The sequence below is a fragment of the Pezoporus flaviventris genome, unplaced genomic scaffold (genome assembly GCF_033815535.1).
Source record: "Pezoporus flaviventris isolate CSIRO_AGI_PZ_B2104156 unplaced genomic scaffold, CSIRO_AGI_Pfla_v1 ptg000006l, whole genome shotgun sequence".
Classification (NCBI taxonomy): Eukaryota; Metazoa; Chordata; class Aves; order Psittaciformes; family Psittacidae; genus Pezoporus; species Pezoporus flaviventris.
Window position 1 is genome coordinate 20,430,086 of NW_026892554.1, and position 23,598 is coordinate 20,453,683.

Here is a 23,598-nt window from a genome sequence, read left to right on the forward strand (position 1 = left end):
GATAGGACAAGGGGTGATGGGTTCAAACTGAAACAGGGGAAGTTCAGGTTGGATATAAGGAAGAAGTTTACTGTGAGGGTGGTGAGGCATTGGCACAGGGTACCCAAAGAAGTGGTAAATGCTCCATCCATGGCAGCGTTCAAGGCCAGGTTGGATGGACTCTTGGGCAACATGGCCTAGGGTGAGGTGTCCCTGCCCATGGCAGGAGATTGGAGCTGGGTGGTCTTAAGGTCCTTTCCAACCCAAACCATTCTATGATTCTATGTATTAACTTCATAACCAACTTCAGGCTTTCACCAGCGATTCTGGAAAGTAAGTGCTCTAACCAGTGAAGACCTGAGTCCAAAGGTTGTGTGTAACTGAGCAGCTTTTTCCATGTGTCTAAGCAGTTTCCATGTATAAGGAAGTAGTTGAATTATTTCCTTACAGTGCTCTGTGCAGGGTCGCTCCTCATCTGCATGTGATTTGCTTCATGTGTTTTAATAAAAAAGCAAAGTCAAGAAGCCTTTCAGTAGAGGGGGGGATGAGGAGAACCCGTGGAGATGTAAATTCTGCATCACATCATCATATGCTCCCCTAGTCTAAGATGCCTTTTGTAGCTCAATATCTGAAGAACATATGCATAGAGCTGTTAAGTATCCACAAGCTTTCTGAAAGACAACAAAAGCTGGTGAACTTGAAGGCAGCACCATCTCTAGTGTAACTTCATCTTCATTTTTGGGTGCCTGGCATTTGTCATAGCTCAGCTTTAACTCTGGCTGGTTTGCATCTGGTTTGCCCTCAGCTGGTTGTTACTGTGTCGGTCTTGCCTAATTCTCAGCGGCATCAGACTCCTGTGTGCTGTCTTCCTTCAGGAGTTGACCAGCTTTTGTGTTTTTTCCACATCCAGTTTGAATCAGAGGAAACTGTTAATGGAGCAGTCTCATACCTGCTCTGGAGAAAGGAAAACAGCTTTGAAGAGGAGTGTCAGCCTTGGTTGTACTTGTAGTGTGTTGCTTCCAAGTGGCCATGCTATCCTACTGATGTATAGTAGTATACATCTCCATACTCAATGGAGGTAGTACCTTCAAAGCCTGTTTCCCACTCAGTGGGAGACAATACCTGCCAAGTAGGCTACTGACTTGAGGATGACTTGCATCAAACTAACTGTAGTGCTAGTTAACTGATGTTGGGCTCCTTCTTTGCTTTTGAGCTAAATGCAGCTTTTTCCAGCTAAATTGCTCCTGACTTTCCAGACTAGAGCTCACCCTTTTTCTTGGCCAGCACCAGCCTTTATTTCAAGTAGGTTCATCTGTACACCACACCTTGAAGTAGCAGCCAATAGCTGTGAAATTCAGTGCAAAGATTAATGTGTGTGGGGAAGAAATAAGCTCCTGGCCTGCTTGGGTTTGGTTGCTAACACAGTATTTAACACGGCTCCTGTGTTCTCTCCCTGTCTGCAGGATTTTGAAGCCCAGAGCAGAAGAGTCAGGGGAATACTTGTGCGTGTTTGTGTTTTCAAACTCTCCCATAGCCAACGCCACTATAGAAGTGAGAGGTACTCTCTTGTTTGCTTCTTTTTTGTGTGCTTTTCGTTTCCTCTCCCTGCAAGTGAAATGCTTTTACTGCCTCTGTCGTTTGCTGTGTGTCTGTAACTCGAGGCCTCCCCTAATGATACAGAGCCTGTGTCCAGTCCCTGCTTAGGATTTTAAGGGAAAGTCATAGGGGAAAGATCTCATGGATATGGGAGCGTGGCCATTGCGTTTGTGGCCCACACAAGGGATGCTAAAACACCCCCTATGCTCCTTTGGTAAATCCGGCTATCAGAGGAGAGCAAGCCTGGCCAGCAGGATGAAGATTGCTGTAGAACATGTGTTTGCTCCTGCAAAGGCTGTTGCTTCCTCCCTGTCTCACAGTAACTCAGGCCATTTGAATGCATTCAATGTACTTTGAATTTGTCCTGAAAAGAGTGTGGCAGCTTGGAACTGGTTTTGTCTGCAGGAGCTATTTCAGTTCCTGGGAAGGCCTGGGTTCTGGTTAGGACAGATGCCCTGTGCCAGATAGGGGGTTTCTACTTTCATGCACCCTTTTTTGTCACTGTCTTGTGCATGTTAGTAGCTTCCTGACATCTTCAGGAACCTTAAATCATGGATAGAAACTGCAGAATGTGAAAGGTTTGCACTGAGCTTTGCTGTAGTTGCTGAACAAAACAGCAGGGTTTCTGTTAGATGTAGAACATAGGGGTAATAGGATAATATGAATATATAGGGTATATGGAGGTGATGGAGTTTTACACAGTGTTAAACTCCTGCCACAATGCAGTTGAATAACTGAAAATCACTGCAGGAGCCTTGGTTTGCCCCTTCTGTGCTGCAGTAGGTTGGAATTAGGGCATTAGGGCAGCTTTGTTAACCAAAGGTAGGCGAGTTAACCCAAATCCATGTTTAAAGTCTCACAACCAGCCTATATGTGCCCAGGACTATGCTGATGCTTGCTTGATGGAGGTGTACTTACTGTCAACTCATCTGAAAGTAAGCCAGCATTCTTTACCATCCTCCTTAGAGCCCTGGTTCAATGTGAGCTTCCCCTGCTGCTGTTTGAATATAGCAAGGGAGAAGGAGGCTGCTTCACACTGTGTCTCAGCACCCCTGCACAGTGATGCAGCTTAGCCCCATGTGTATTGTGATCCTTGCTGTTTAAATCAGGGCCACAGATCTGTAGCAAAAGCTGACCTCTTTCCTGGGCATTTCTGGTGCATGGTCAGGCTCCCGAATCCAAAGGGAGGAAGTGGGAGTAATTCAGCAGGCTGTGGGAAATGACAAACGGGCAGTATTATTCTGAGTGCCATCTTTCCTCTCCAGAGAGCAGCGGTTTTGAACCATGCAGACATAAATATTGCCAGAGGAATGAGCATTCTGACTGATGCTGTACCAAGAAAAGCTTGCTGATTTGCTGGGTTGATTTTTCAGATTGCTCTTCCAATGGTCTTGCGTAAAACAACCTGTCAAAATGTAGTGTGGAAGCAAATCTGATGCAGAAGCTGCTTCTGCAAGGACAAAGGAGATGTAAGTCCATGCTCATGCTCATTCTCATGCAGCACAAGTTCATGCTGGCCCAGCTGAGAGGTGTGTGCCATGTGGACACATGAGAAATGGATTAGTAGTGATGAACAATCTGACTGCCCCACTGAAAGCCCTTATTGCCTTGCTGGCAGCAAGCTGAATTCAAACTTGCATTGCACTTCTGGTGAGCTCGTGTGCTGGGTGCTCAGGGTACAGAAGTACAGGTTGGGTTTTCTTTCCTCTTTGGGGATATTTGCTTGCATTCTGCTCCTACACTCTCCTGGCTAAATCTTCTCATATTATCTTAATGAAGATCTTAAGCCCTTTCTGCTTTCTCAAGGCTGCTTTGGGCAGCAAACCTCTTCTAGAGACTGAACTTTGGTACTAGACTGGGTAAGACCTTTTCACAGCTTTGTATGAGTTCTCAAAAGAGCTTTTGGAAACGTTTGGCTTGGGGCTTCTCTGCTGCCAGAGGCAGGGACACAGAACTTGGCAGAGAGCTTTACAGGGACACGGGATTTCATGTTGGAAAAAGCAAAGCCCATAGATCTGACTGGAGTAGTGGCACAAGGGGCAGAGAGAGATGAGTAACTAATGCTACTAACAGCTTCTCACAGGCTCTTTATACATAAATACAGGTAAGTAACCATCAGGTAAAGGGTGATGACTCCAGCACTGCTCTGGGGAAGTTTTGCACCTGCATCTTGCTCAGCAGTCACAATTGCAGGACTTGGTGACCCTGTTCTCCAGCTCCTCCTCAGCATCCCAGAGTAGCTGATGGGCCTCAAACTCCTCCTTGGCAGAGACAAGTACCAGGGCTTGACTCGGGTGGGAAGTACCTTGTCCAGTCTTTTGCAAAGCAAATTGGAACAAGTGTATGCTTCTGAACAGCCACTTTCCTACCAACTCCTGTAGTAATGAATTGGGACTGAATTCAAAGCACCACTTGGAGAACGTTGCAGTCTAATTGCAGTCCTAGTGCTGTACGTAACTTCATTAGATCAGAGAGTATTCCTTTGAGCTAGTGCTCCTGCAAGAGCTGCACAGCTCTACTTCAATGGCATCGCACCCGTTTTCTTGGCTGTAAATGTCTCTGAATAATATCCATGCTATTGCAAAGAATACACAGGCCCTTTGTTTCATTTTCCTTTGCAAAGGAAGGCAGCTTGGGGTAAATGTTGTACACATTCTGTCAAAGCAGTTCTAGTTCTCAAAGCAAACAGCTTTATTTTGACGCTATTTCATGTTACCTACTTGTTCATTGTGATCTATTAGTGATGCATGAATCTTGTTAGGCCGTGCAGATGCTGTAATTTCATGCTTACCTGCATGTGTGGCCTGTCACAGTACACTTGTGGTTAAGCAATTAGACACAAATGTCATTGCTTAACAGCTAATTAAGATGATACTGCAATTTTGAACTGCTGATGTACATAGAAAAGATGGTTCTGACTTGTGGACCAAAATAGGGCCTTCCTGACAACTTGTGAACAACTTGAACAAATGCCTCGCAGCAGATGTAGTCCAGGATACACCAGCACCAGTTGCCTTTTATGTAATGCTGCCCCTTTTCTTCCTGCATCCCTACATGTGTTCTGCAGGAAGCTAAAAATGCAGGAAGACAAGCGTGGCTGAGGGAATTGCTGGACTGCAGATTTCAAGCAGATTTTCTTGGTAACAAACTTCCTAAGGCAGCAGCGGAAAATAGTGGGGTTTAATGTCAATCTCCTGGAATTCCCAGTTGGCTTTTGGCTGAAGCGCCTGCTGAAGACCTAGAGTATCCTCTCCAGTCCCTCTGAGCTGTTAGGGGCATTGAATGAGTGCAGCTCTAAGCCTGAAACGACAGCCTGAGCAATTGGTGATATTAGGGAGCTTCTGCCTTAAAACAGGGATTCTTGTCCCCACGTGCAGCAGAGCTGGCTGGCTGGCAGCACTGCAGGTAACCAGGCTGTGGTGTGTGATGGGGCTATTTCAAGCAGAAGCAGTGATGATGCTCCTGCCAGGCCTGCTCCCCATCTGGAGGTAGGCTTTTGGAATTGCCGTTGCCACACAGCGGGAACACCTGCAGTGCTGTTGCCGTGCGATGCCAGAGCTCTGGAAACGTGAAGATTAAAAGAAAGGAAAATAACCAGTGAGCTACAAGCCTGAGGAATTCTGCCTCTGCAGTCTTTCTGCTCTTATAAAGATCTTGGGGAAGGAGGAGGAAATGGGTTTGTGTCTTCTGATACTCCAGACCATCGTCTGGTGCGCAGCAGCAGCAGTGAGAACCGGATGGGGAAGAAGATGCCCTTTAAGTAGCAGGAACATCAAGGAAGATGCTGATGTATGTAATATGACTGATGGAGGGCAGCTGTCCTCTCCACCCTGCCTTCCCATCAAAGACTCCCTTCTTCCCATGCACCTGGAGAGGCAGAGCTTTTTAGTGCCTCTTCCTGCAATGCCTTTGTGCCATTATCTCACCAAGGGAATCTTCTGACTTCCCTCCTCATCCCTTGCTCATTTTCATGGAATTCCAGACTGGTTTGGGTTGGAAGGGACCTCAAAGCTCATCCAGTTCTAACCCCTTGTCACGGACAGGGACATCCTGGCCTTGAACACTGCCAGGGATGGGGCAGCCACAGCTTCTCTGGGCACCCTGTGCCAGCGCCTCAGCACCCTCACAGGGAAGAGCTTCTGCCTAAGAGCTCATCTCAGTCTCCCCTCTGGCAGGTTCAAGCCATTCCCCTTGGCCTGTCCCTACATCCCTTGTCCCAAGCCCCTCTCCAGGTTTCCTGCAGCCCCTTCAGGCACTGGAGCTGCTCTCAGGTCTCCCCTTCAGGAGCCTTCTCTTCTCCAGGCTGCCCCAGCCCAGCTCTCTCAGCCTGGCTCCAGAGCAGAGCTGCTCCAGTGCATCCCAGCATCTCCATGGCCTCCTCTGTGCTCACTTCACCTTTACCTGTATCCTCCCCAGTTGGTGTTGGTTTCCCAGTGACAGCAAGTGCTCAGCCCTGTCCCAGTCACTGCTTTGGAGAGATATAAACCAGCTTTTTAATCCCCTCCCAGGCTCAGCTGAGCTGGGCTCTTGTTCCACACGTGATACCTGCACTTGGAATGTTACTTACCCGCTTTCATTCTGGCTCCAGCCCAAGCAGTGTGCTGGGAAACGAGTGGCTATTTCAGTGGGTATTTCTTGGAAGATCCTGGTTTCCTGGCCCTTGGCTGTCTTCACAAACCTCTGCTGCAGCTTCACAGCACTGGCCCAGAAACTCATTAATAAATCAGATGCTCTCTTAGCACAGCTGCATCTTAGAGTGGTCTAAGGCATTGCACAGAAAATGCACATCACATTCTCCCTGCAGAACCTTTGGTGCCTCAGCTCCCTGCCCAGGCTATGAAGTTAGTCAGGGATACAAACTACAACACAGAAAAGAAAGGTTCCAGAGCCCTTTTACTGGGGCACCCATAAACCATCATATTTTTAGGCGCTTCTGCCCTTGCTTTAATTTTGTCTGTTAATGGGAAAACTTGCAGAGGTTTTGTTAACTGGGCCATGGTTTGGAGGTGTTACACGTATTAGTAATGCTGGTACCATATCCTGAAACTAGCTGCAAATTAAGGGCTGAATAGCTCCTCGATATGAAGAAATGACATTGTAGTAAGACAAAGCAAGCTCTGGCACAAACCCGCTTTCTGCTGTGATTCAGTTTAGAGCTAGCCAAAGCACTGATGCTTCTCAGAAGTTCGCTCTGATGTGTCAGAATGGCTAAATCCGTATTTATTGGGGTTTTTTTGAGAGCAGTTAATTGAAACTGCCCCTCTTTTTGCTCTTCCATGGGCCCTGGCAAACAAACTTCCAACGTTCTCTGTTTCACAACGTAAGAATGAAACCCTTGCTGCCTTTTATCGGGGCCGTTGCTTGGGTTCATTGCTGCCGGAGCTGACATAGCATGTTGTGCCCACGTCTCGGCAGCCAGCTGGATATGAACAGAGATGTGGATTCTGCTGCTTAAAAGCTGAAGGGAAATCTAAATCCTTCCTGAACAAAACCTGCTTCATTCCGTGCTTTATCCATTACTGGCACCGGAGCAGGAAGGTGTCAGAAGGAGCTTGACTTGATAAGCTTCCCAGGCAAACATCACTGCTGCTAAATCTGAGGTCAGCTGCCAGTGATACGTGAATTGTAGTCTGTACAGCAGAACCCAGCCAGCTGGGTAGAATAAGCGCTGCATTAATGTCTCAGCCAGAACTAGAAGCTGGCTAGCATCGTGCCCTGGATATATGAATACTCCCTGTGGCACTCCCCTCGGAGCGAGGACAGAAATAGGCCCTGTCCCAGCAGAGCTGGAACCGGCTGCAGCAGAACTGCGCCCAGGAGGAGAGAGCAGGATGTGTTCTTGTCACTTGTGCTCTCATTGGGGTGACCTGGGGGAGATGGCCTCCTCTTAACGGCGCATGGTTCCCTGCGGGCTGCCGGGGAGCGTGGGGTGAGGCTGCAGTGCAGTGCAAGTTCACATGTCCTAGAAAGCTTTCCCTCTTTATCTGTCAGCAGCTTTAGCGAAGAAGTGGGCCAGCCGCAGCGCGCTCACTGCGCCCTATTCCCCTGCCAGGTTCTGCTCTGACTCCGCTGTCTGCTGGGAGGTGGCAGTGACAAATGACAGATGGAGACTGTGTGGGGCTTCAGCTTTAAGCTGATGAATCCTATTTCTTCTTTTCCTAATGGGGGTAATTTGTGATGGCTTCTGACAGCCCGCCAGTGCCTCTCTGGGGACTGTCACTGTGCCACCTTCCGTCTGTCTCTTGTGCTCTGCTGCCTCCGGCCTTGCATTTTCCTTAGGCTGGGTGAGGTCTCTGAGTATCAGCCCCAAGTAAGCAACCACCATGGGGAGGTCCCGGGGCTGGCTCCATGCCTAAGGGAGCTTTCCAGGCCTGGCAAGGAAGAGATGAAGCCTCTCAGTCAGTGATGAGGAGAAATTCACTTCTTGTTGAACCACCATCTCATGGAATAAATGCTCTGGAGGCTGCTGGCAGTGGTTTGAAAGGACATTGCAGGTGCATATCGGAGCTCAGTATCCGGGATGTGTAATGCAGTGCACTCAACCCCAAGGCTGATTGATTTTCAGCTGAAAACTTAATTTCCTCCTGGTATTATTGCCTCTTGTAGGCACAGGTAGTATGGGCTCATTTAGCAAGTACAGACTGTGCTGTCCAGCTTGCTTCGGTTTCTCTCCCTGGCAGCTTCTTTTTGCACAAGAGCAGAGAATTATTATGATCTGGTGTCTTCAGGCCATGTTTTATGTGTCTCGGTATTTTTGTCTGATGTGTGCATGAATACATCATTAGGTACCGGTAAAGATGGATAGAACATTGTGCCTTGTTCTTACATATCATGGTTATGGCCAGCATCATCTTGGAATTAGTCAGCATTTGTCTAGCTTCATCCCTTGCTCTGCCTAGATAATCATGTATATTGCATGTTAGCAAAGCTGCTATTTGCTTGGGTAGACTTGGATCAAGTTCTTCCTTCCCCTTCTTCCTTACGGGCTGATACAACCATAAGATTTGTTTAGGTAATGAGCTCTTTTTCACCTCACTGCTGAAAAGGTGTTCACTTAAATTCAGCTGAAGAGTTGATAATGCTCCAAGCAGCATGTCATGGGCTTCTTTACATGCTCAATGGTCACAGCTTCTGCAAAGCTCCCAGTGTGCTGGCAATCCTGTTTTGAGAGAAGCCTGGCTCCATCAGCCTCTCCTGATGGTGGCTTTCAGGTGAATACACACACACTAAGGGATGCTGCAGCTGAAGTGTTCTTACAACCAGGATTCTTCCATCACTCAGAAGCCTAATTCTGCTTCTGAGTTATCAGTCAGCTGCATTTCAGTCCAGAAGGACTCTTGCAGGAGCACGGCGTGGGATGCCTTCTGCATTGGAAAGCCCTTGAAAGATGAAAACTCCTTTAGCATTTAAACGTGCCAAACACCTTTCCTGAAGGGTTGTGCTGCAGCTTGGGGGAGGAGCAGGTTCAGCTGATGCCGGCTCGTTGCACAAGATGGGTTGCTCAGTTTTCATTGCTGCAACTGTGAAATGCAACTGCTTGAATCCTTTTAGCTTGCAGCTGCAGATAAGCTGCCACAAAGCTGTGCTCCCTCCCTGTGTGTAGGGGTTGCTGGGCACGAAGGCAGCGCTGCTCAAACAGACCCATGTAATACATCCTGGTGCCTGGGGGTCTTTTCCTGGAGCACTGGGATCGGGCTTTGGCTGGATTAACAGATCAGTGCCCTGCGATCACACAGCAGGCCACGTGTGACACCATTAGCCAGCTAGAAAGCGACTGACCAGGCTTTAAAGGTGGTCACTACAGCACTGGAGCCATCTGCTTCAGCGAAGGTTCAGCTCGGGCAGCCATTGATCCAGCATAATCTCTTGTGAGGCTGCCCCAGGCTGCTGTGACAAAGGTGGCGGAACAGCAGTGATGTTATCACTCAATGACTTCAGAAGACCCTCTGCTGATGTTCAGGGCTGCGTTTTGCTTGCAATTGCCCAGCTTCACCTGCAACTCTCCTTAGAATATCTGGGTTTGTGTATAGGCTGAATGAGAGGATGCTGTGCTGGAGGGATTTTGACTTCTGCTGCATCACAGGTACCCAGGAGTAGTGTTGCTGTAAGGCGTAACAGGCGTGAAAAGTCACAGTGTGTCTGTGGAGCAAAGCCAAAATCCTGCTGCAAGGGGGAGAATCGCTTGAGTCAGCTTTCCGAAGTTCATGTTCAGACAGTATCAGTGCAAAGTCCTGACGTGGTGAGCAAGTTGTAACCAGAATCGCTGTCAGCTCTTTCAAAGCTGAAGGCACTGCAGGGACCTCCTGTGCGCTGGGCAGGGAGATGGAGGTGTTTCTCAGCTTCCTGCACAGGGGAAGGGCTGGGCTGTCTTAACTTTTGTAGGCTTTTGGTAGAGAACTCGAGTCTGATGCTGAGATTTTTCCCCTGCCCATCAATTTGCCTGGCAAACCAAACCTGGAGGACACAGCTCTTCAGTTGAGGGGCTGCTTGGAATCGCATGGGACTTGCAGTTTTTCTCCTGCAGCATAGGCTCAGTGTGGGAAAGGAACAGCACGCAGGGAACTTGTCACTTACTTTCTGTTCAGCTTCTCCGGGCTTAAAATAACTCTGTCTTTAATGAGCAGCTTGTAAACACGGAGCTTTTCCTTCCCTTTTGCAGCTATTCCCGACATCACTGGCCACAAGCGGAGCGAAAACAAGAACGAGGGGCAGGAAGCACTGATGTACTGCAAGTCCGTGGGCTTCCCGCACCCCGAGTGGGTCTGGCGCAAGAAGGTCAATGGTGTGTTTGAGGTAAGAGAACGGAGACGTCGGACAAAGCCTGCCAGAGCCCCTGGTAAAGAGGGAAGCGAGCACCTTGGGCTAGGGCTGTGTTATTTCGGGTGCCTTCTCCAAACACAGTTCCTCAGAAGCGTTGGTGAGTGAAGGTGGAATCTCCCAGCAGCGGCACGTGCAGAAGGGGTATTTCTGCTGGGGTGTGAATGGAGTCGCTCGTTGCATTGCTGCTGGGTAAAGTCAAGCACTGTGCAGAACGAGACGATATTCAGGGTGTCTGCTACAAATGGCAAGATGTGAGTCAGGAAATGGGACTTAAATGCAGTTGAATATAAATTTCTTAAACTGTTTTACTGGAAAAGATTGGATTTGATTTAATTTAATTAAGATTTAACCCGAGGATGTGGCAGTGATACCTGTTAGTGTTAAAGTCATTGTATTTTTCCATGTAGCAACTGATCTAGTGAGCAAGAGAGTTGGACGAGCAGTTGGAATAGCAGAAGAGAAGCTGGAAGTTGCTAAATCCTTCAGCCCACCTATTTTTATATCACTGTATGATCTGCCAGAGAGGTAGCAATTTGATTGATAGATGAAGAAAGATGTGAAGTAAGTAAGAGGTAGGGGTTGATTGTTCAGTGTTAAGAGTGAGCTTACATTTGAATGGGGCAGTGCTATATGGGTGATGTAGTGAGCACTGCCAGTTCCCTGTGGTGGGGTGCAGGTTTTCCTTCTTGCTCTGGCTGGTGAAGCTATGTGATGAACTGATCCAAGGTGAAGCTTTGGGAAGATCACACATCCATACTTGGTCCAAGTTTTGTCCCTCTTTTAAATTCTTTACGTGTAAGCAACTCTGGAATTCTCTTTTCAAATGTAGAAGGAATGTGGAGCCTTGAATTTGAGCTTCTCTGAACATTCCTGAGGTCCCTGACCACAGATCTGTGAGAATGCCTGTTTCTTTTAAAAACAGCAAAGGCAAAATGCTGTTAGGGCCATCATACCTGAACTGGTTAGCAAACCCTGCCTAATGTGGCGTAGAATAATCTGACCTGGTACTCTTTGCCCTGGGTGCATTTCTTTGTTGTGGCTTTGCAGCACAGCTCACTTTAGTGAGAGACCCAGGACAAACACTAGTGGTGGGCTTTCCTCTTGCGTTACGAACCAGTCTCTTTGCAAGAACCCCTCAAACCTTTTCTAGTTTCCATGACAGAAACGAAAAGGCACCAGAACTTGCTAAAGCTCTTGCTCTTTTCCACCTTTCCCCTTCCATCAGGACATCAACAACTCCTCGGGCAGATTCTTTATTCTAAACAAAGACAACTACACTGAGCTCAGCATCACAAACCTACAGATAAACGAGGATCCCGGCGAGTACCAGTGCAACGCAACCAACCAGGTCGGCTCGGTCTCGGTCACAACCATCCTGCGTGTCCGCAGCCACTTGGCTCCCCTCTGGCCCTTTCTGGGCATCCTGGCAGAGATTGTTATCCTCGTTGTCATCATAGTTATCTATGAGAAAAGGAAGCGGCCGGATGAAGTCCCAGACGGTAAGTGTGCTCAAAGCCGCTTGTGAGGAGGAGACCAAAACCCCAACCAAAGGCACAGTGAACTTGTGGAAGCAGGATGGAGCGGGGCTTTGTGGCAGGAAGGATCAGCAGCCCAGTTGGGTCAGCTCTGAGCTCTTTGCTTTCTCACCTCTTCCCTCTCCAGACATTAGATTAAGCCCAGCACGTGCAGGGGATGCAAGTAAAGTCTGTGAAGACCTAACACTGAATATCCTGCACATCACAGACTGGTGGGTGGGGGGTAGGGATTTCCATGTCTTTAAAGCTTTTGTTGCATGAGGGGTCTCCTGCTTCTGTCTCTTCCCTGCTATAGCAGCCCTGAGAAGCCCTAAACACCAGTCCTAAGGAGTGTAGGGCAGAACAGGGAGAGAGCCAGGAACACGCTAATCCTTGATGGCCCTCCCTCTTCCATGTGGCATCTGCATTGGACACTGGGCAGGTTTTGTAAGGAAACACATTTAAAGGGATTGGGACTGCAGAGATGCTTCAGAAATAAACCATGTTTTTAATGTTAGAAGAGTGGGGGCTCTTATTTTGGTGTGTAACTGAATTTGTACTTCAGTAATGCTCTGGAAACTATATCTAATTGTAACGGCCACTGAGTTACATTTCTAAAGCTTAGGTTTTTATTATCAGCTTTAACAGTAGCACTGATGAGTTAAACTGTGTTTAGTACAGAAATACAAGTAATAACTGTTTCATTTTTGAGCTGTTTCTGCATAACTTCCCCTTTAAAGCAAGGGAGAAGGGGCAGTTTGAGGCTCAAAGGAGTACTTGGAAGAAGCACATTGAGAACCAGGCATTAATGTGACACCAAGCTGCTCATTTTTGTGAAGAGAACCTGTTTTTATCAAGAAACCCTTCCCAGTGATCCTTGTGGGAAGCTCTGGTACACCATCGTGCTGTTGGAACAAGTAATGGAGCAGGCGCTTCAGAGTACACAGAGGGCATGGTGCTGGATCCACAGGGGAAGCACTGAGTCATTAGTGGCTTCCTGGCTTGGAGGAGCCCTCCAGCATGGTAGACGACTTCCAAAAGCAGCTGTGTTGTAGCTTGTGCAGCAGTGACTAGTTGTTGTGGAGCTGCACAAGGTGTGTGTGCTAACACAGCATGACATTTGCCCTGGGGGAGCTGCTGAACCCAGCATCTGCCTCTGAAGTTTGGACAAAACCAACTTCAAGGTTCCTGAGCTACGTTTCAGAGAATGAAAAAACCCCCAAATCTCCTCAAACAGATGATAAATGTTAATATTTCAAGAATGGCTGAGGCTTGGATGACTTCTGTAGCAGATCAAAACACTGTCTTTAAGTAGTGCATACCTAGAGGAAACTGGCTTTTGATTGTAACCTCTTGAGTAGCATTTACTAACTGCTTACAGAGCATGCATTGACTCTGGTCTAGGTGTGTATCCAACAAAAGCTGCATCGTGCATGTTCCTCTGCATAACTAACAGCTTCACAGGCGCTGAGGGGTTTACTGCAGCACTTTGTCCTCAGAGTGGCTCTCAACCAGCCCAGAAAACTTCCAGAAGGACAGTCTGAATCTTCTCTTGCACGTCTCCCATGGTGCTGTGCTACGTTGGCCTGGCTTGGATGGCCGGAGAGGATCTCACCTCTCTGTTGGTGGCTGTTCATAGCTCCCTGCATTCCCAAATTTCATCTGCTGCGGTGTCCCCAGGACCAGACCAAAGATACCAGGTTGGAATGTGAGCATTGCAGGCAGCCTCAAATGGCCTTAAGCCAACAGAAACTGGCTTTGCCTCGACTGGATCGCAGTGCAGCTGCCCTGGTGGCACGGTTAAGCACATGTTGGAGGTGAAGAGGTCCCTACCTGTTAGTTTCAAAGGCTGAAGTTTTCCTGGCTGGTTTGGCTGCTCTTTGGGTGCCTGAGGGGTCCGGGCTCACCATCTCTGACGGAGGAGTCCAAGATGATGAGCCAAGTAACTGAGGTTCCTGTATTTGCTTGCTCGGTCTGCTGGTAGTTTACAGGCAGCTAAGCTTGAGTCTTGGAGAGTGATGCACCTCTGTGATGGGCATGCGTTTTCTCTGCTCACTTTCTTGGAGGACAAAATCCAGTCCTAAATATCACAGTCAATACCTGTGTATTAAGTTTGCCTGGATGAAGAGACACGATTGGCATAACATCTTCTCAGCTGGAGGCTGACTTGAGTCCTACCTTCCCTTGGATACTCTAGCATTTTCCTTAAAGGCATTTAAAGCTTTCTGTGATACCGTGGTGGGCAACACCCTACAAGTAGGGGCATTTGACAAATGCATCTGTGAGAAGCCCTGGATTATCTGCTGATCTCCACCCTTGGATGTTTTACGTGGGCTAGTCTTCATTTTCTTATTCTCAATACCTCGTTATGAAATGCCAAAGTTAACATTTGAATGCAGTGGTGTGCGTATCATGTGGAATTGAAACTCCCTGCTTCCAAAATCATCCAGCCACCTCCGCATGCTGCAGTGAGCAGTAGCAGGAAACATCAGTGAGCCTATAGCCGAGGCAGCAACATGGGCAGGTATTAAGCTACATATTGTATTACTTGATACAGAAATTATCAGGCAACAGCCGTGATCTCTCAGCTATGAGCTGGTTTTCTGAATTCTCTCTTTTAGCGTTGGCTTTGATGTGTTTAAGCTTTAAGGATGAGGGCTGTGGTTGTGCCACAGTCTCAATACAAAGCAGCTGCAGCAGTGATGATCGAGCTGTTAGTGCCTTCTTGCTGCACAGGGAAAACCTGGCAGCCTCAGCAGCGCTTCCTCACTGAAGGCCCCTCTTCCTGGGATGTGAATTTCATCCTTGGACCACTCCAGATGTTTTCCTTAGACATTGAGATTCCTTCACATTCACCACCACTCCACTCCCTCTCCTCCTGTGGTGGAATAACTCCGGACCTCCTTTAGCCCCCAGGTTTCTCTGCTATTCTTCCTTTGCTCTGGAATAGCAGGTAGAAGGAGTCATAAAACCCCTGGCTGTGTTTGTGGATGGATCCTTTGGACCACTGCCTGGTTGATCGTTGTCACCCGGCTTGGCACATCCTCCTGGCTGCAGGCTCTGCATTCCTCCACGTTCAGTGTCTGCTACCAGTAACCAGCCTCAGTGCTGGGGTGGAAGCTTTGTACCTGTAGTCTTGCACCTCTGCAGTGCTCTGGGGTGCCATAGATGCTACCTGAGGGAAAGGTGCCTCCCGTGTTCAGGTTCCCCTTGAGGATCCTCTGGCTGAGGGCTGTGCTGTTGAGGCTCCCTGGAGGGGAGGGTTTCTGCACAGACATAGTGCAAAGGTGACTGATTCAGGGCACTTCAAGGACTTCTTGAAAAGCTTTGGGAAGAAAACCAGTGATGCTAAATGTACCTTCCCTGTATACAGAAAGCTCAGAGCTTTCCTATAGCTGAGAGTGGGAATTTGGCAGGGTAGAAGCGTACCTGCAGCCCGTGCAGAGCCTGGCTGCTGATGGTGTGGGATGAAATGCTGTTGAGCTGCATTTATCTTGTTGGGAGATGCTGGTGCCCACGCTGAGCGCTCACCTCGTGCAGAACCCAGGTGATGTCGTTTCTAGGGCAGGCTTAGCTAAGCCTACACGAGTTACAGGCGGTCCTTTGGGGTGCGCTGTGCTCAGCTCCTTGGACAAAACCAGGCCAAGCCAAACGCTGGAGCAGGATTGCTCCAGACTTTGCTAATAACAACAGGCGGAGTCCTTTGGGGTCCTTTCTACCTTGCTCAGCTGTGCCACAGCAGAAATTGCTCATCTTGCCTCTCAAGCTAGGCTTGAGGGCTCTACCTTCTTGGTGAGCCTACACAAAGTGCCAAAAAGCACTTTGGATAACTGATGCCAAACAGAAGCACCCAGTTACTGGTGGGGGATGCAACGGCTTGGAGACAAACGTTACCTCTCTCCTGGAAGGTGCCTGGGATGCTTTCCAGAGCGCTTGGGAACTCCACCTGGCCAGCCAAAACCAAGGCAATTGAATGGATTGCCTTTCCCCCTCTCTCAGCTCCATGTTCTACAGGCTAAAACTTACCTGTCCTAGTGTGCCCGCTACCTCAGCTCCTCGTGAAGGGGGGAGCGATGGGTAACCTGGTTCTGTTGGAGCAGCTCTTCTCAGCTTTCTGTGTCCCCACAGAGGGAGGCTGCTCAGGTGGCAGGGGCTGGGGGGATAAAAGGCTGCTCTGTGTTCCAAGACCCCTTCCCAAGGGATCTGCTGCCCTTGCAGAAGGTGTTACCTCCATCTACCTTCCAGCAATGCCATGCTGGAAGCGCAAGGCTGCTCCTTTAACTTTGGCATTTCCTGACTGCAGGGTGGGGGCTTTTTTGTTGCATGGACCTTGCTTTCTGTGTGGAGTGGATTTGCTTTTTGTGCCATGGAACAGGGCTGCTCAGTAGCTCCTTTGCTAATGTTTCCTCCTTCACATAATTTAGATTTGTGACTTTGCACCCAGGAAATCTGTGTTTCTGACTAGAAATTGTGGCACTGGGGATGCCTGGTGCAGGTTCTTGCTGTTGTACCTGTGGATGAGGGGCATTCTCATCCTCCTGGAAGGAGAGGTGACTGCAGTGAGCCCCCTTGCATCCAAATTATGTGCTGGAAGGAGGAAGGGAGGGCAGATGGCGCTTGAATTTGTGCATCCTCTGCTTTACACATGGTAAAGCAATAGACAGATCCCATCCGTTTTCCAGAGGGATTCCAGAGGTTTTGTGTAAAACCGGGGTGGGTGGGTGGAGAACGTGCAGCTTCCCATGGCTTTGGGTGATGAAAGCTGCATGACCGTGGCATGTGGAGGCCAGAGGCACTGGCACGTCGCTGCATGCCTGACGGGAAGCGGTTTCAGCAGGGGACTGCTGATGCATTTTGCTCAATGCGAGTTGCTTGGGCTTCCCTTGACAACAAAAGGAAGCAAATAGCTTTTGATTCCTCTGTGGTATAGCTTAAGCTGCTTATTTCTGATAGACGTAGCGATCAACTGTCGTGACCCAGATGTAGTACATGAAATATTCCTAAAGAAAGTGGGTTTCTTTCTCTTGTTGGATCCAACAGCCCAATATTAGCAAAGATGCTGTTGTAAAGGGTGTGCTCTGGGGTAAGTAGAAAGTAAAAACTCCTTCCTGCATTCCCTGCAGGAATATGAACAGTTTTTACTTGACAATCCATATTCTCTCTGACCTTTAGTTCAAAGCCATGAGGTGACTGGGGTTATAACGTGTCCTTTTTCATTCTTCCCTTCTCATTTCTCAGCTTAATACAAAGACTTGCCATTAGTGTGTTTCTGCTCTGGCTCTGCAGAAGCTCCATCCATATCCCCACATTCTTTCTAATGTTGATTTTTTTTCCCTCTTGACTTTCCCTGCTCCTGCTATTACTGTAAGTAATTCCAAGAACAAAATGTTTTCACCGAAACAGTTTTGCCTTGCAACAAGTGAAATTTGGGGGTTATTTTTTCCTTGACCTGCACCTTTCTCTCCCATGCCTAAAGTTCTTCAAGGGGAGAAAATCATCCGATAGGCACGTTGCTGCCAAGGGCCAGCATCATTGTATCACAGTGCTAATCAAACAGCCTGGCTCCTCTGGGCCTTTGTGCACTAGGTATGTTAGAGGAGCAGGGTTCCAGTGTAAGTATCTTGGCCAGAGAGCATCCAATACGCTTCTGCCTTTGTTCCCTTTTGGAGCTCGAGTGTCTCTGTTCACTGCCTCTTCCCCCTCCCTCCAAAACACTCCTGTTAACGAAGGCAAAGGGAAGAGCATTGCTCCGAAGCCAACACGGACTGTGGTGGTAGATGCTGCCTTTGAGCGCAGCCAACCTTAAATGGGTTAATGCTGGCTTTTCCTTTTGCTTATGTGACCCCAAATTGTCATTTTAATACCGCTCCAGTTGGCTGTTGAGCTGTAAGGGCAGGTCTGAGGGTGCCATGTGCCACTGTGAGAGCCGCTGCTGGAGCTGCTGCTCTCAGCTCCTCTCTGGAAGTTTCTTGGCAAGTTTTAAATCGCCAATCACAGAGTCCCTTTGGATGCAAAAATGTGGGTTTTAGTGCTGGAAGGACCCGATAATGTTTCATTTTGGACTTGCACCAGGCTACATGAGGTGAATTTGGTGTTAAAACTAAACCCTGGAGCTTTCCAAAGGGGGTAAAAGAACTGAGCAACAGGTAAAATGCCTCCTAAATTAAGGCTGAAGGAAAGGGGGTGGCAGCACAAACCACCCCCCTTCCCTGACTGCCCAAGCACGAGTTACATTCCCAGACAGTTCGTACAAGTGGAGGAGCTGAAGCAAACCTGATTTGTCATCACCTTGCGATTTTAACGCGCAGATGGTTTTTGCCTGGAAGGGTTGATTGCACGTGTTACACGATGCGTTAAATCCATAGCAAATTCTAACCTTGCCCCTCCAAAACGGGCTGTTTCAGGCAGCGCAGTGCCCACAAGGAAGGCTCAGGTGGTTGGGGTGTTTAACTCTTGTATTGTATCAGCAGTGGGGTTTTTGGAGTCTGCAGGTCCCCTCCCAGTCCCAAAGGCAATGCCAGCAAAAGGAGGGGTTACACACGGTCACCTGGCAGCGCTGTGGGAGCCCCAGGGGCTGGAATGCAGCAGCGTACTGGGAGGACGTGCTCTATGGCCATAGGGTGTCCGTCCTGCGAGCAGCTCGCCTGCCTTAGAGGGGTTGAGTGACGTTGATGCTTGTCGGTTACTATGACTTCTTTTTTTTTTGTTTTTGTTTTTGTTTCCCCCCCTTCAATTGCATCATACCCTTAAAAACCTGGTGGTAAGTGAGAGCTCTGCATGCTTTGGAGTTTGTTTAATCTCCGCTTCAGTCTATACAACGCACAAGCCATAACGTTAACACGTGGTTTTGTTTTTTTTTCCTCAAAACTTCTTCATTCACGTTCACAACTAATTTGGAGTTTTTCAGTTTGCTGTTCTCTTAAACCTTTCTTTAGTCTGATTTTTGTATTGGTTTTTCTGTTGGTCCGTTGCCCCCTGGTTTCACTACGGTTTCGGTCTCTGTCTGTACTGTACTGGGGATGCTTTGCCAGCAGTTCAGTGCCTGACTGGGAGAGAAGCGCACGGAGAAACTTCCCTCAGGCTTCTTTTATCTCCATGTAGGTTATAGATGGGAGAGGGATGAGCGGTGGTGATCCACCCTGTAGTCTTAAGTGTTCCAATAAGCATTTTTGTTGGCTCTTTGTTAGGAAAACACCCAATGGCAGCCTTTATAAACGTGATGGAGTTGTTTTTTAAGCATGCAAAATGACTTAGCTGCAACAGGCATGAAAGTATTTTAACAGAGAAGGAGAACTGGTTATTTGCTAGTGAGAGGGAGCTTGTGTCTTCCTGGTGCAGTTTGGTATTCCTGAAGTGTGGCCAAACAAACTCTCAAAGATGTCTGATGCTTGTCAGAGAGCCAAGGTCCCGAGTGCTAGTGCAGAGCGGCATCGGCAGCATCCGGACCAGGGGAGGGAGGGAGGGTGCTGTCAGGCCGAGGCGCTTCCCACCCGGAGTGCAACTGGCTTGAAGATCTTTTGTGAAGCAAAAGATGTTCGTAGAAGGAAGTTCTAGATTTACTCTACTGTGCTTTGTGTTTCAGTACCTGATGTGTCTCTGTATATCTCCACTGTATATACAACAGCACATTGATGTCTGGTTGTCCTTACTAGTCCTAGTTCTCTCTGTATCTTGTCCGGTAGTGTACTGTTGCTGGTAATGGACTTCTGTGGACACTGGTGTGTCGCTAGTGTGTTACTTTGGCTGTAAAGCTCTTGGTTTGTGGTTAGTTCTTTCTTTTCTTTGAAGTATTTATTTTCTGTTCCGGTCACTGTCTGTGCTAGCAGTGGCTTTGCCTATCCGTTGCCTTGAAGGTACAGGTGGAGTAATGTCCCCTTTGACCGACATTACTCCTAGCGTGTGCTCATGCGGATGCCCACACTGTTGAAACTGTAATTTCCATACCTGCTTCATGTGCACTAAGCACCCTTGTGGAATCCTGCTGAGAGTTTCTTAAAGGCTTCAGTGACACATCCCTCCAACCTGAGGTGGGAACAGCAACTGCTGAGTGCCAGAACCAGCAGGTCCTGAATTGGTCCCCTCAAAATACCTCTACAGGAGTGTTAACCTTTTGGATTGATTTTTGTACTGCTGTTTAAATGCACTTCTGCCTTCCATATTGCAGCTTGGGAGCAAAACAAGGGGGTTTCTAATTCAAACCCCAAAGTTCAATTGGTCACTAATGTTAAACATTACTCATTGGCAGAGTTCTTCCCAATTCTTTAAAGAACAGTTTTGCCGTGAGACACGAGCAGAACAAGGCCGTGTCTTGCATAGCTGGTGTGTCTGGAGGTGTTACAACACCCCTGACCCTGCCTCTTGCCAGCATGTTGAGCCCTGTCGGATGCACGCACGATGCCTGCCGCTGCCCACGGACTGCGTTTGGATACTTGAACCAAGTATTGAACCTCCAACCTCCTCCTAACCAAGTCCGATCTAATCAGACCTTGAGGAAAGCGGAATATGTAGAGGTTGGATCAGCCAGGGGAAGACGAGCATGTGGTGTATATGCCCTGTGAGGTATATACCAGTAATTACCCCTCAGCAGTTGAAGAATGGCTTATAAAAAATACTATCTATATTAAAGCAATATCAATGCAAGCAAACAACCAGCAGGATTTTACAACTGAATCGTTGGTTTGTCTTCTCATCTATTTTTTTATGAGATTGAACCACTGGAACTTGGGGACAAGATGAGTCTTGACCATATTGCAACAATCTGTCCGCTACAGTTGCAGTTCTTCATGACCAGCATCCCAAGTGTTAACTAAACGCATTGAGGCAACATACCTGCCATTAAACCCTGAATCCAGACAAGCAGCTCCATGAACCTTTGCACTCCCAAGTGGAATGGCCTTTAATGCTGTAGATAGATCGGTTTGCTGTTCGCGGCTTGGCCAGTGCACGGTGCAAAGACTGACTCTCTTTTTGTTTTCTCCCTTTCCTTTCCTTGTCTTTCCCTGGATCACACCGGAATTCTTGTTGCAGATGATGAACCAGCTGGGCCAATGTAAGTGTGTTTTCAGAAAAAAAAAATACTACTTGGCTTAATCTGAGAGTTTAGGGGAGTTCACATGATACAGGGTTGATATTATGTGTGATGTTATTATTGGTCATAGAATCCCAGCCTGGTTTGGGTTGAAGGGACCTTAAAGCTTACCCAGTTGCACTAGAGCAGGTTGCTCCAAGCCCCATATCACAGTATCACAGTATGCCAGAGATTGGAAGGGACCTCAAAAGATCATCTAGTCCAATCCCCCTGCCGGAGCAGGAATACCTAGATAAGGTTACACAGGAATGTGTCCAGGCGGGTTTTGAATGTCTCCAGAGAAGGAGACTCCACAACCTCCCTGGGCAGCCTGTTCCAGTGTTCTGTCACCCTCACTGAGAAGAAGTTTCTTCTCAAGTTTAAGTGGAACCTCTTGTGTTCCAGTTTGTACCCATTACCCCTTGTCCTATCATTGTTTGCCACTGAGTAGAGCCTGGCTCCATCCTCGTGACACTCCCCCTTTATATATTTATATACGCTAATAAGGTCACCCCTCAGTCTCCTCTTCTCCAAACCTGGCCTTGAACACTGCCAGGGATGGGGCAGCCACAGCTTCTCTGGGCACCCTGTGCCAGCGCCTCAGCACCCTCCCAGGGAAGAGCTTCTGCCTAAGAGCTCATCTCAGTCTCCCCTCTGGCAGGTTCAAGCCATTCCCCTTGGCCTGTCCCTACATCCCTTGTCCCAAGCCCCTCTCCAGGTTTCCTGCAGCCCCTTTAGGCACTGGAGCTGCTCTCAGGTCTCCCCTTCAGGAGCCTTCTCTTTTCCAGGCTGAACAGCCTAGCTCTCTCAGCCTGTCGGAGACCCCTTAGGTTGTTAGTGTTGCAGTAAAGAAAAGGGAGAACTATTGGCGGTGCTCTTGTGAGGTGAATTGCGCTGGGTGAGAAGGTGGCAAGATACAAAGCCTAAACGTATTGTCTTTAGCCACTTAGGAGGAAAGGTGCAATGGTGTTTGACTGAAGTACAAAGACTTTTTTTCTTATGCTTTTGCTTGATATTGGTGCATTTTTTTATGTTATTTCTCCAGGAAAACCAATTCTACAAACAATCATAAAGATAAAAACTTACGCCAGAGAAACACAAATTAAAAATGCTTATCATGTAAGTATGACCTGTGGGCACCTCTGCAATGGGCAGGCTAAACCCTCCTCCTTCTGTAGCGCTTGGGGTGCGTAACAGGACCTCCTCCCTGCATTAAAACACTGTGGGCTGCTCGGGCAACGGTGCTGGCCTTTTGCGCCCTGCTGTCCAAAGATATCCCAAACCACACAGGTAGTTTAAGACCCCACAAGCTGTCAGGCTCTACATCATCCCTACTATTGCTCATGAAACAAACCCCAGCCCCTGCCTCACTCAGTGTTAAAACGCAGAAGCAATCCAGTCGGGAAGCCTCTACTTTCCCTTCGTTGAGCGCTTTGTTTGCACGCTGTTTGAACCGTTCCCACCACTGCCGGGCATTGACTAGCACCTTTTCTCATTTCTTTTTTAGAGCTTTAAGTTTCTGAGAGACTGATGGCAATATGACCTGCTAAATTTAAGGGTTGGAACTCTTGGTTCTAGAACTCCAGTTCTGTCTGATTTTGTTTTCATTTATTTTTCTCCTTTTCAAGTGAGCAACGATATGACTGTCTAAAGCATGCCTTATTTAGCCTCTCTGCAAGGATCACCTAGCCAGATACATTTTAATAACGCTTCAGTGTAGAAGGTGTAAACTATTTTGGGCTTTGATGTGCTGTGAATGTTGCTTTTCTTCTTTTTCTTTTTCCCCTCTTTTTCTTTCTTTCCCCTCCTGGATCTATTTAACCGGTAGAGGTAGTTGGGCGAGTCCCGCATGCGCTATTTTTTACTTCCTGTAGCTGTTCAACCGGGCTCTGAACCGCACCGCTGCCATCTAGTGAGACTTTTTGTAAAGTACAGCAAAACGGAAAAGATATATACAGTATATATTTATATTTTGGGGGAGGAGGGGGTAAAACCAAAATCCAGTAATCGTGTTTCATTTTTAAGCTGCTGATATTTCATTCCTTACTGTATGTCTGAAAGATGAGAGAATTCGAGTGTGCTGGTACTTGGCGAAGTAATGTATCTTAAGGGCTTAACCTCTAGAGAGAGACTTGGGTGTCCTATGATCAGACTTCCAAAGGCAGAAGGGTCGGACGTGGTGGTGGAATGCAGTGGAAAACAAAAACCTTCAGTTTATAAATATATATATATGATTGCTTTTTAAGTGATGATTTTTTTTTTTGTTAACTCATGTAAATTCTCAACTCTTTTTGCACTGATGTGTTCAACATATTCTTGTACATTCAATTCAGGCAAACTTTTGTAATTTTCCTTTTTTTTTTTTGGGTTTTGTTTAAATGATGAAATGTTACAGCATGGTGATATTCTATGCAACTAGTTATACTCTTTAGTTTGACACTGTAAGTTCTCATGATTTAAAGATTGTAGGAATAGACCTAACAGGGTTCTCATGATGTGCGTAACTGTAGATGCATGAACTTGTGTTCTGTGTATTTGTTGAAGTGCAATGATGTATAAAAAGTGGATTCACCTGTTTTTAAAAATAAAACACTGACCAAAAAAAAACAACACCCCCAAAAA

The 23,598-nt window shown here is 47.6% G+C and overlaps 1 protein-coding gene across 3 annotated transcripts in view; it reads left to right on the forward strand.

Annotated features, from left to right (window-relative positions):
- The window catches only part of NPTN (neuroplastin), a 57,876-nt gene extending 34,293 nt beyond the window's left edge, over window positions 1-23,583 (forward strand). For 2 of the 3 annotated variants that reach the window (XM_061447358.1, XM_061447356.1), the window contains 6 exons: window positions 1,443-1,537; window positions 10,235-10,368; window positions 11,621-11,894; window positions 20,937-20,958; window positions 22,022-22,095; window positions 22,484-23,583. In XM_061447358.1, coding sequence (XP_061303342.1) covers window positions 1,443-1,537; window positions 10,235-10,368; window positions 11,621-11,894; window positions 20,937-20,958; window positions 22,022-22,082 — 586 coding nt within the window. In that variant the 3' untranslated portion in view covers window positions 22,083-22,095; window positions 22,484-23,583. The remainder of the gene's footprint in view (window positions 1-1,442; window positions 1,538-10,234; window positions 10,369-11,620; window positions 11,895-20,936; window positions 20,959-22,021; window positions 22,096-22,483) is intronic. The other variant, XM_061447357.1, reaches the window with a different exon arrangement.
- The last annotated feature ends 15 nt before the right edge of the window (window positions 23,584-23,598 follow it).